This window comes from Pinus tabuliformis, chromosome 3_2, assembly GCF_031772625.1.
Source record: "Pinus tabuliformis cultivar Carrire ecotype Pingquan chromosome 3_2, CPIR1, whole genome shotgun sequence".
NCBI lineage: Eukaryota > Viridiplantae > Streptophyta > Pinopsida > Pinales > Pinaceae > Pinus > Pinus tabuliformis.
Genome location: NC_142302.1, coordinates 266,032,419 through 266,045,347, shown reverse-complemented (window position 1 = coordinate 266,045,347; position 12,929 = coordinate 266,032,419). Strand labels below are relative to the sequence as shown.

Here is a 12,929-nt window from a genome sequence, read left to right as displayed (position 1 = left end):
TATAGTGCTTTTTGTATTAATAAATAAAGGAGAGAGTTACAACCATATATATAAGTTGAATTTGTAGATGTCTCCCCAATTTTCGTATCCTTCCTTTCCACAAAGAAAACACTCACACTCAACCCTAATGCATAAATGGATGGATTCCTTAAGCTCAAAACACCAACATGAGGACACTAGTAATCTCCAAAATCCAACCCAGTAATATCTAAAATCCAACCCAAACTCTATTTATAGGGTGAAAGTGGTAGTTTAGGATTTACCAATATAGGCTTGAGATCCACATATGAGGAAAGATAATCTCTAAGGGTAAGATATAATACCACTAGATTAGGATTAGATATGAACTTAAGATCTCTATCCATGGTAAATGGTTAAAACCACCTTAGAAGCTTCTCGGGAAGGAGAAGATCCAAAAATACTTTTTAATTTTCCTGAAATTCTAGAAACATCGCTTTTGCAGAGTAAAGAAACTTGTGTTGATCAGTGTAGGTGCTCAATTATGCAACTTGCAACCATTGTAGGTGGACAAGTATGCAAGGTGTGTTGGGGCTAAAAATAGTGTTTTTGAACTGGTTGACCCATAAACTCATACTTTTTGGAGAGATGATGCTTAGGGATTTTCAAATGGATTATGAAAAAGTGTTCAAGGATGTTGATTGAACCATTTTCCAGGCCTTTGGAACAGATGTGACAAAATGTCTTGTAATAGTTGGTGTTAAAGCTTAAAATCCAGATGGTACCTAGAGAGGCTAAAGCTTTAGTACACCTTAGTCCCACCTGATTAGAGTACCCTGATCAAGTCTCTAATCTATAGGATTGCATGTGTTGCGACTCTTCATAGAGTATATCATTTTGAGATCTTCCATGTACCTTTGTATATGTAATTATGAATACCTCCCTAGTTAAGTGGGAGTGTTAAAAAATGTGACTAGTGTCAGTCTTCATAATTATATTTTAAGTCATGATATAATGTATTTGTCAAAAGAAAGAAAAATAAATTAACTTATTAAATCATGGGTTGCATGCTTGGGTCAATGGTTAATAGGTCAAAGCCTCCATTGCAAGCCTCTAAGGTTTGTGTTAAGAATCCTTGTCCTTTTCATTATGTAACAAGCCTTTCTTGGGCTTTACTGGTCAAGAAAGAGATTTTCTTTTATGTAAATTAGGTCTTATAGCCCTCCTCCACCAAGTCGGCCTCAAATAAGGACAAGTTGGCCTCGTCAAGGGAATTCAACCTCACAAATTCACTATATAAAGGCAACAACTTGACCTCATTTGGAACACACTCACACAAGTTCGATCTGCAATAGTTGGAAACAGAAAAAGGGTGTGAAATCTAAGGAGGAAGGAGGAAAACCTAGTGAAGAACAAGGAAGTCTTTGTCAAGCAAAAGAAGTTATATTTTTTCTTTCCCTTTGTCTCACACGTGCGAAGAATATGAAGCTACAAAAGGGACAAAATTGCATCACTGAACTTGTGCCAAAATTCTAGAGTAACTAGGTCAAAATTTTGGAGTGTTGTTGGGTTGTATTTGTTGGACAAGAAAATACTACTGAAGTTTTCTAAATCATATTGGAAGTCTCACTTGATGGACGAGGAAGGTATTTTTTCCAGGTCAAAGGTCTTGTTCTATCTCAATTTGATTAGTGGGATCGTTTAACTAAGTTTTCCCATAAAGAAGGGTTTTAGTGCTGGCAAAGTGCTAAAGATTTCATTATATGTCATCTTGATGATTTGTGTTTACTTGATAAAAATTGTTGGGGTATCATAGCTAAGGTGAAGGAGGAAAGAAAAACTTCATAAATGTAGAAAGATTCTCTTATATTGATAATGAAATCAGGATGAAATATAATGAAATCTTTAACACTATGACAGGGCTAAAACCCCTCTCTAAGGGAAAACCAAGTCAAACTCTTCCATTAATCAAATTGAGATAGAAAAAGACCTTAGACCTGACCAAAATACCTTCCTCCTCAACCAAGTCATCCTTTCAATATGATTTAGAAAACTTCAGTAGTATCTTCTTGTCCAGCAGCTACAGCCTAGCAAAACTCCAAAATTTCGGCCCAGCTTCAATTCTACAATTTTGGCCCTTCTGTAGCTTCAACTTCTTCTCATGTATGAGACAAACAGAGAGAAAAACATTACTTCTTTTGCTTCACAAATACTTCCTTCTTTTTCACTAGGTTTTCCTCCTTCTTCCTTAAATTTTGCACCCTTTTTCTGCTTCTAGCTACTGCATATCGAACTTGTGTGAGTGTGTTCCAAATGAGGTGAAGTTGTTTCCTTTATATATTGAATCATATGATTAGAATATTATTGATAAGAATCATATGTATTATAATATTTAGGTATATTTCTCTTAGACTTTGACATTTTATTGTGATTGCTCTTTTCTTCTTATCGGTTCTTCTTTCAATTTACTATGTTCCATTCATCAAGAAAAATGCCAAAAAATGAAGATCACAACAAGGGACACAAGATGTAGGAACTCAGCTAGGGAAAAACCCCTCCAAGGGGAAAACCTAGTCCAACTCTTCCACTACTAGATTCAAATCAAGATGAGACAATCCAAGACTAGACAAATACCTCCTCCAATCACCATGTCAACCCTTCCTTCTAATAGATGATCCTTGTCAAAGTATCCAAGTGTCAACTTCTTAGTGGTAGCTTCAAACCACAATTTTGATCCCCTAGCTACAGGTTTTTAGCCCCCGCTTTAGAATTTTGGACTTCTAGTATATTCAAAAATTTCGGCCCCAACAACTTCACACATGTGAGATAGACATGCCCAAAAAAATTCATTCTTTGTCTTCCCAGATTCTTTCTTCCTTCTCCGGAAACTTCACTCTTCTTTTCTGCCTCTTTCTCTTGTAGATGGAACTTATTAAGTGTGTATTTCAAATGAATTAAGTTGCCTTTATATAGCCTTTATGTTGGGTCGAATAGCCTTAATCTGGGTCGACTTCATGAGGTTAGGGTCGACTTGGTGCGGACATGACAAATGACTTTTTGACTAAAAACATATTTGTATGATACAAAATCCCAAGAAGGGTCTAAAAATGATTCTATTGACTCGCGACAAAAACTACAAGCCTTCAATGGAGGCTTTGACCTAAAAATCATTGACCTAAGCGTGAAACCCATGCTTTAATAAGTCAATTTCTTTTACAATAAATTTGTTTTTCTTTCTTTTCATAAAATATAATTATCAAGACTGACACTAGTTACATTCTTCAACACTCCCTCTTAACTAGGCAGGTATTCATAATTACATGTGGAAGATATAAAAATTATATGAACTATGAATATCGCTAGCACACTCAGTGCTACAGATTATATACCCGACCAAGGTAATTTATTCAAGTGGGACTAAGGTGTACTCAAGATTTAGCCACTCTAGGTACAATCAAGTTTTCAAGCTCTAACACCAACCCAAGGATCTAGGAGTGTATCCAAGGTCACAGGTCCATGACCAATGCCACCCTCTCTACTTCAGAATCCAGACATCAACACATAGGTTGGCCAGATGTCCTCCCAAGCATCTTGTTTCCACAAGATGCTTTATCTCTCCTAATCAGATATATATCCACCAAACCAAGAATGCTTCAAACGTTTAACCTTTTTACGAACAGATCCTGCACAATCACAATGCCAATCAGTGATAAACCTTCAAATATATATACATGTAATCATAAATCTTCAAGGTCCTCAATCATTTAGATGTTACTTATATCATCATCAAGCTATCCAAGTACAACTTTTTGGAAGCATTTCTTCTTTCACTTCTTCAGTAGCACCAAATACACCCTTAGTACTTCTCAAATCTTTTGCTTGCAAATCCAATTGTAGTTCTTTCATTCATTCCTCGGTTTCATTATTTCTTCAAGGTATTCATTATGACTGTCGTAATATGTCCTTCCTCTCAACTAGGGAGATGCACCTTTTCTTCTATCCAAGCTCCCTCTTGGCTTAGGGAGATCGATGGCTTCTTTTATAACATCGTAGAAGCTTAAACCTTTCAAGGCTTCATACTTTCTCATGGCATCAAGGTTATCTTTATCATCACCATTCTTTTAGTTTCCTTTATCATGATCAACATCTTCAGCATCTTGAAGATTACTTACATGCAAAGATTTAATAGAAAGTTCAAACCAAATACAAATATATAGAAGTGTGAAGTTAACTATATCAAAATCATGTCATTACAATGGAAGAATCAAAACATTCAAGCTTTAGACATCAAATACCTAAACCGAGTTAGGTTCATAATCAACAAGGGATACTTCTTTTTTTATTCTAGACTTCAAAAACTTCTTAGGGTTTTGTCACAAACCCTAGACTCTATTTCTGAGACATAAAGCTTTAGATATCAGCAATTCAATCAAGATATCAATCCAATCATAGTAATATACATCTAAGGTTTCAACAATATGGACTTATAAATACATGTCAAAGTCTACTAGGGTTTGTTGCAAACACTAGAATTTATCATCAAAACTAAATCATATTAATGATCGAAGAAAAAAAATACACTCCTAGGGTTTCATTATCATGCCCTAGAATATCAATATCTACTAGGGTTTTTTTACAAACCCTAGATTTCAAAACTAAAACAATTTAGTTAGTTTACCATCATTTCATATCCAGGGTTTCATTTTATTTCCTTATATCAAATTTCTTTCTATGATGTAAACCCTAGATACAAACATCAAATTCCAAAATTAAATAGCAATTTTGACCTGGCTAGGGCTTTGATCATACAGAGGAATAGACACCTAGGCTTTCCTTCCTAGGATATTATTATAACTATTACAAGGGTTTTGTTCATAAACCCTAATTCACCAAGCCTTAGGGAAGCCTTGACAAGACCATGTTAGAAAATTAGAAAGGCAGAAATATTCTCTTATGTTGATAATTACTTGTGATATTCTTGTTGTTTTATTATGTTCTCTTTATGTAATTCTTTTATCTTTGTTTAAACAAGCAATCATCAAATCAAAACATGAAGATCAATGACACCAGATGTAGGCACTAAGCTAGAGATAAAACACCTCTCTAGGGGAAAACCTAGTCAAACTCTTCCACTAACAAAATTGAGATAGACCAACACCGTAGAACTCACCAAAATACCTTCCTCGTCCACCAAGTCAGGATTCCAATACGATTTATCAAAATTCAATATTCTCTTCTTCTCTAGCAGCTATAGCCCACCAACAATCCAGAACTTCGGCCACCAACTTCCATAATTTTGGCCCCTGATAACAATTAGAAATTTTGACCTCTCCATCAACTTTAGAATTTTGCACGTATCAGAGTAGAGAGAAAAATATTTGACTTCCTTTACTTGTAAAATACCTCCTTCTCCTTCACTATGGTTATCTTCCTCGTCCTTTAATTTTGCACCCTTTTTTCTCACTAGAAACTATAGATCAAACTTCTTGTGTATGTGCTCCAAATGAGCTCGATTTGTTGCCTTTATATAGTGAATTTGTGAGGTCGAATTCTCTTGATGAGTTTTGTTGGTGTCCAAGTATGAACAAATTATTCAATCCTATTTCCTACATTAATTCATCAATCTGGGTGCGTACACTTTTCAAGGTAACATGCAAGGTATATGCAAGAGCAAGGTTACAATCTTACATTGACCAAGGGTTCGTGACTAAGGAATTAAAGCATCATTGTAACATTAATGAAAACTAAATTGCAGAAAGAAAAGCATTCACAACAAACTATGGAAATCTGTAATAGCAATAAAGAAAATACAACAAGTAAAACGATATGCATAAAAAGTACACACACATAGCACCTGATCAAAAGAGTGGGCCCAACTCCTTGGTCAGGGTTGTGCTCAACTCACATATTGAGAAAAATATTGGAAGTTTGGAAATTTCATTAACAAGAGTTCCACTGTTACAAGACTCAATTCTTACATCAGCTAGCTCGCCCCTCTCTCTAAATTGTGTCTTTTAATATACAAACATCCAAAGGAAACTTGCAACAAACTGATCTCAATATTCAAGATGAGATCTGAGAGATCTGTCCATCATGATTCAGCTAGAACAAGTCGGATTTGGTTATTACAAATCTGCAAATATGTCCTTTGAAGAACCTTCATTTTCTCCAAACACAAACCGAATTTCTGAAAACTGCTCCCTAGAAAACTGATTTGGTCCGTTCTGAAAAAAACTCATGTCTCAGATTTTCCAAATTCGCTTTCATTTACCCAAAAAATCCAACTCAAAACTGTCACTTCTTATGCCAGCGAATTCCTGAGTTGGAATATCTAATTATCTGTTGAAGACCAAATATGCAATCTAAAAGAGATCTTAGAGGCTAAAATCATGAGTGAGGTTATGTCACTAACATCAAGGTACTTTATTTTGTTTAGAATTAAGTAGACTTATGGAAAACTAATCTTGGAGAACGCTGGCTCTGAGCTCCGATAAGCTCGGATCGGACCCGCGTAGCCTACAGCGAGACCTAGCCCCTGCGCAGTCCCTGTCTGGTGCAGCGATCTTTTGCAGCTGCGGCCTTGGCAGCCATGCCCGGTGATGGGGAGGCGGATCCTCCCCCCCTCCCTCCAGAAGTTATAGAATTTCAGAGAATAATCGAAGCATGCAATAAACGGCCTCCCTCTGCTCAACAACAGAAATTTGTTAAGAAAAAAGATTGCATTCCCACGGTGGCTCTCCCTGAGGAGGAAACCTGCCGCTCGGCTTTGAATCTAGCAGATAGAGGACTCATAGGACAGTTCACTGGGCTCTGGCCATCGCCCAAATCTGTAGAAGACTGGATCAAGAGAAACTGGACCCCTCTGATCAAGGAAGGAATTAAATCTTACTTCGTAGGCAAAGGCTTTTTTGTATTTGTCTTTGAATCAGCAGAAGATCGGAGCCTCATCTTCAGGAATGGGCCATATTTCATGGGGCCACAGGGACTATACCTAAATAAATGGTCTCCAGATTTCGATCCGACCCAGGATGTCCCTTCTGCGGTCCCAGTGTGGGTGCGGCTCCCCCATCTTCCCCTACACTGCTGGAGCCAGAAATCTCTCCAAATCATCGGCAACTCTCTGGGCAAATACATTGATCAGGCCGCGAGGAAAGACCAATACTCCTGCGCCAGAATATGCGTGGAAGTAGATCTGGAAGAAGGACTACCTGAAGCAATAAAACTCACAGTGGCAGGATGGTCCCATATCCAGGAGCTGGATTATGAACAGATCCCCTTCAAATGCAGACACTGTCACGGCTATGGTCACTTCGCAAAACACTGCAAGAAAAAAACGGAAGAACAGAGCCATCCCCCCAAGGGAGACCAATGGACTACAATCCAGAAAACGGGCAACGCAAAAGCAACAGGGAAAGGAGCCACGAAGGGGAATAATCAAGGAAAACCCAGCAAAGAAAATGAAACCCAACAGAAAGCAGATGAGATCCCACCTTCTGAAGAAGCCTCTCCATCAGAACCCCCAGAAACGGAACTGATCATACCAGCACAGGCTGAAGAACCACAGGCAAATAAAGAGCGAGGTGGAGAAGCATCGCTTGGCTCTCCTCAGGGAAGCCCCTCCAGGCTTTCATATGCAGATATAACAAAGAAGAAAAAATTGCCAGAACCTTCAGACTCATCAGAGGAAGAGTCTTATGAGAGACCCTCGAAGAAAGCAGGCAGGAAGACCCACAAAGCAGTCAGGGAGGAGGAAGCAGAGCGACTCAAAATGCAAGGCAGCCAATCCACAATAGAGATGACAATAGGAAGAAATACCAGAGGAAGATCCACCAAGGGAGGAATCCCAAACCCCTCACCAGGTAAATAATGAGAATAGTCTCTTGGAATTGTAGAGGCCTGGGGTCCCAACCAAAAATTGATGCCGTCAAAGATCTAATGAAAATAGAACCCTCAGACATCCTCCTGCTCCAAGAGACCAAAATCGATGGTCAAACCCTCAAGGATATCAGCAAATCCAAATGGAAGAAGAACGAAGGCATAGCAGTCAGCTCAAGGGGAACCTCGGGTGGCGTTGCAACTCTCTGGTCGGAAGATCAGTTCCACCTGGCTAACTCCCATGAGACCCAACATTGGATCTTCACGGAGCTCAAGCATCTAGAAAGTAAGTTAACTATTGCCTTATTCAATTTATATGTTCCTGTTAACTATGCAGAAAAAAGAGACTGTTGGAATACTCTCTCGGCCTTTTTAGATCATCACTCCCTAAATAACATTGTTCTGGGAGGAGATCTTAACATAGTCATGAAGCCAAAAGAAAAAAGGGGGGGCAACAGCAACAGAGATCAGACTCTCCCTTTGGTAGAGGAAATAATGCAGCAGTGGGATCTTTTAGATTTTGCCCCGGTGAGAGGCAAATATACTTGGACAAATAACAGAACTGGGCCTGACCACATCGCTGCCCGGCTGGACAGATTTCTAATTCAAAGCTCCCTGCTGATGGAAAACCTCCTCATATCAACAAAAATTCTCCCCAAGCTCTCCTCGGATCACAAGCCAATTCAACTCCTTTTGGCCCCCGAAGAAGATCTTGGGCCCATTCCCTTTAAATTTAATCCACTATGGATCGAAAAAGAAGGGTTCATGGACATAATCCGATCAGCTTGGGATATCCCCATCAACGGATCCCCAAGTTTCGTGTGGGAGCAAAAAATAAAAGCTACCAAACAAGCTTTAAAGGGGTGGTTAAGGAACCTTCACAACCCCATCACCCATCAGAGAAAAATTGATGTTCAGCAGCTGGACACCTTGCAAATAGGTATGGAAGGGATCCACATCACCCCGGAAATTTTAAATAAAGAAGCAGCCTTTCAAAGAAACATCCATCAATCGATCAGAAAGGAAGAAGAGCACTGGAGACTTAAATCTCGCAGCCTCTGGTTAAAGGCAGGAGACCGAAATACTTCTTTTTTTCACCGACAATACAAAGCCCGCCTATCTCGGAATCATATCACAGAGATTAAAAATGATGAAGGGCAGATCTGTAATAAATTTGATCAAATAAAAATTGCAGCTGAAAATCACTTCAAAGAACTATATGGCACAAGGCATGAAGGATGCAAAGAAGACACCGAAGAACTTCTCTCTCACATTCCTCGCCTCATCACCCATGAGGACAATCGGGCTTTATTGAAACCAGTGTCTGAAGAAGAAATCATCAAGGTTATCTGGGCAATGGATTCAGATAAGGCCCCCGGGCCAGACGGATTCACAATACACTTCTTCAAAATCTGCTGGGACATCATCAAAACAAACTTGCTGAAAATGATACACGGTTTTTTTGGGAAAGCCAAGATTGGGGGAGGCATCAACTCCACCTTTCTTGCATTAATACCAAAAGAGGCCAATCCGGAAACATTCGGCAGGTTCAGGCCCATCTCCCTATGCAACGCCTCCTATAAAATTCTATCAAAAATTATGGCAAATAGAATTAAACCCCTTCTTGACAAACTAATATCCAAAGCCCAAGGGGGGTTCGTCAAAGGCAGACACATCTTGGATAATATCATCCAAGTGCAGGAAGCTATCCACTCCAGCAAACAGAGGAAAGAGAAGGGGATGCTGATCAAGCTTGATATGGCGAATGCATTTGACAGAGTCAACCATTCCTTCCTTCTCCAAGTTCTACGATCCTTTGGCTTCCCTCCTCAGTTCATCAATCTCATCAAAGCATGCATCTCATGCCCATGGATTGCCCCCATGGTCAATGGTCGCCCAGCATCATTCTTTCAAGCACACCGCGGATTAAGGCAAGGCTGTCCCCTCTCACCTTTCTTGTACATCCTTATGGCCGATTCTCTTAGCAGGAAGCTGGCTGCGGAAATGAATACAGGTGATCTCCCTGGAATCCGAATCGCAAATGCTCTAAACCCAATAAATCACGCTCTCTTTGCAGATGACTCTATTCTTCTAGGAGGAGCCTCTACTAGAATAGCAGTCAAATTTGATGCTGTTTTAAAAAGTTATTGTAGAGCTTCAGGAGCTGTGATAAATGACAGAAAGAGCTCGATTTTCGGATGGAACGTGAGCCAGCAAAACCTCAATAATATAGGCCAGATCCTAGGATTTGAGTGCTTTGCCCAATGGGACAGCATCAAATATTTAGGCTTGCCCCTCACATCTGGAGCCAATAACAGATCTCTGTGGCAGGGTGTCATCAGCAAAATCAAAGACAAGATCACCTCCTGGGGAGGCTATTGGCTCACCAAGGGAGGGAAAACTATCCTTCTTAAATCCGTCTTATCAGCACTTCCCATTTATCAAGCCTCCTTTCTGCTGGCCCCGAAACACATCATGGAGCAGATCTCTTGTCTTCTAAGAGACTTTCTCTGGAAAGGAGGCAGAGGCAACCAAAATAAAATCCATTTGGCAAATTGGGAGCTAGTCAAGCGGCCACTTCTGGAAGGCGGGCTGCAGATCAGAGATCCTGCCCTTTCGAACCTGTCACTTGGATGCAAGCTCCTGTGGAAAATATATTCAAATCCTACACATCAGATCAGCGAAACATTTACCGCCAAATATGCGCAGGGGATCTCCCTCAGGCACCTGTCAGCAAATAACACAACAACAGGTACATATACCTGGAACCTCTGTAGGAAAAGCATAAGCAGCTTTAGTAAACATCTTTACCGCATCCCAGGTAATGGGGAGAAGACTCTTCTCTGGAAAGACCGCATCATGAACAGCCCTCCTCTCAGCTTCCACGCAGAAATCCGGGACATCAGAAATTGGCTCTACGAGGCAGGAATAAGAAAGCTGAGCGATATCTCTGAGTGGGACAGCAGAGGAAATTGGGTCGATTGGGCGATCCCTCCAGTGCCAGAGCAGCTGCAACATCAAATCGAAATCCTCAAAACTCTGCTCTTAAATGCAGCGCCGGTCCACCGCAATATCGCAGACAAATGGGGGTGGGGCGAAACAGGGTTCTACACGCCATCTTTGGGTTACTCTGCCTTACAGACCAAAAAAGATAGTTTGAGAACGCCATCGTTCTGGAAACAGGTATGGGATGCCAAGGGACTTCCCAAAGTTAATTTCTTCTTCTGGACCCTCATGCTGAATAAACAGCTCACAGGGGACAACTTGTCAAAGAGAAACTTTGTTGGGCCTCACAGATGTGCAATGTGTAAAAACTCAGGAGAAACAGCTCCCCATCTGTTTATTGACTGCGTTTTTGCCAGAGAAGTATGGGCACTAACTCTTCTCGGACTGCCCGTCTCCCCGCCCCAGCACAGCTCCATCGCCGATCTTTTTTCTGTATGGCTTCAATATTACCCCCAATCCATCCCAAAGAAATCCTTGTGGTTTCACACATGGCTTTCCATCCCCAAATTTGTTTGCTGGGAAATCTGGCTTGCCCGGAATGACTTAATTTTCAATAATTCCTCTCGCTCTCCTGCCAAAACCGCCTCAATTGCCAAAGGTCTTCTTATTGAATCTGTCCTCCAGCATCCTCTAATCTTTGACTCCTCCCTTCTCCCCTCTGAAAAGGCTTGGCTGAACCTCCATAGCCCCAACCCCTCTAGTAAAATCCGCGCCCCTCCCCCTCCCCTCCCTTCTCCTCCTTGGAAAATCAGAGAATCTGAAGAGGTCTTTCAAATCTGGTGGAAGAATCAAAACACAACTTCAATCTTCTTTGACGGTGCCTGTAAAGGAAATCCGGGGATTGCGGGAGCTGGAGGAGTTATTTACTTCGCAGAAAATCTCAGGAAGGTTCACTTCTGTTGGGGGCTAGGCATCTCCACCAACAATCAGGCAGAGCTTCTTGCCCTCACAAAAGCCTGCCAAATAGCTCGGGATGAAGGCATCAAAGAATGCCAAGTATTCGGAGACTCTGAAATCCTCATCAGCAAGATCAACTCAGATGACCAGTTCAATAGGGCAATCCTCAACAAGTCCCTCAGAAGATTAAAGCTAATTCTGCAAGATTTCAACTCTTTCAAAATATTTCATATTCTCAGAAGTTTGAACAAGGAGGCAGACGAAATGGCAAACAAAGGATGCCTATTAGCTCCGGGAACTCTTATCTATAATGGCAACAGCGCTTCCTCAAATTTCATACCTTAGCTCAAGGGTAGATCAGAACAGCAAGCAGGAAAAATGGAATCATTCTGAGCATGCTCGAGAGAATAAGTCTGATATCTTCAATACAACAGCTGTAACAGGCCACAGCAAAATGAGTACAGGTAATTCTGGGGAATTCTTCCCAATCCAAATTCAACACACAGGGAAGGCGCAGATAGTTCAAAAGGGAGGCTTGCAAACGATTAAGATCTGTACAGAGGAGACCATTCTTTCGACATTGAAGGCGGAAAACGCTCCTCTCCTTGATACTCAGATGGACTCCTTCGACTTCCGCTATGAGGACCTGCACTCTGAAAGGGATCGGATGGAGGATCTTGAAAATCGGATAGCTCTTGCGCCACTGTATTCGGCTGCAGGGCTCCACAACGGATAACAATGGTCAGAGGCTGAAATTAAGGGTCTTCAACAGTCAGCAATCCAATGTCCAAGAATCTTCAGCGATTACCAGCTAAAACCATGGCAAATATAGTCTGTATGACGGAAATGCGCAGCTCAGATAGGTTCAGGCATTACCCAGGCACGCAGAATCCCCTTAGGCGGGAAATAGGAAATGAAAGAAATGTAAACAGGTTGAAAATGCCTGGGTTAACTCAGATTTTTAAATAAAGTATATCCGTTACCGTTAAAAAAAAAAAATCATGAGTGAGGTTATAAAGAATGAATAAACCAAAATCATGCATAATAATCATTAATTATTAAAAATAAATGAGATCAGATATTATTTATCCACAAGAGCATAAATGATTATGAAATGGAATTATATAATAAATTATGGTAAATAATGTGATAAAAGAATAGTGGAAATAGATGAAATGAATGTTAAGAAGTGG

The 12,929-nt window shown here is 40.4% G+C and overlaps 1 protein-coding gene across 1 annotated transcript; it reads left to right on the top strand.

Annotated features, from left to right (window-relative positions):
* Nucleotides 1-6,547: 6,547 nt before the first annotated feature.
* On the top strand, nucleotides 6,548-12,081 carry LOC149180680 (uncharacterized). The gene is made up of 2 exons (XM_089413956.1): nucleotides 6,548-7,817; nucleotides 8,171-12,081. Exons 1-2 carry the CDS (start codon nucleotides 6,548-6,550, stop codon nucleotides 12,079-12,081), a joined length of 5,181 nt encoding a protein of 1,726 aa, XP_089270082.1.
* Nucleotides 12,082-12,929: the final 848 nt, after the last annotated feature.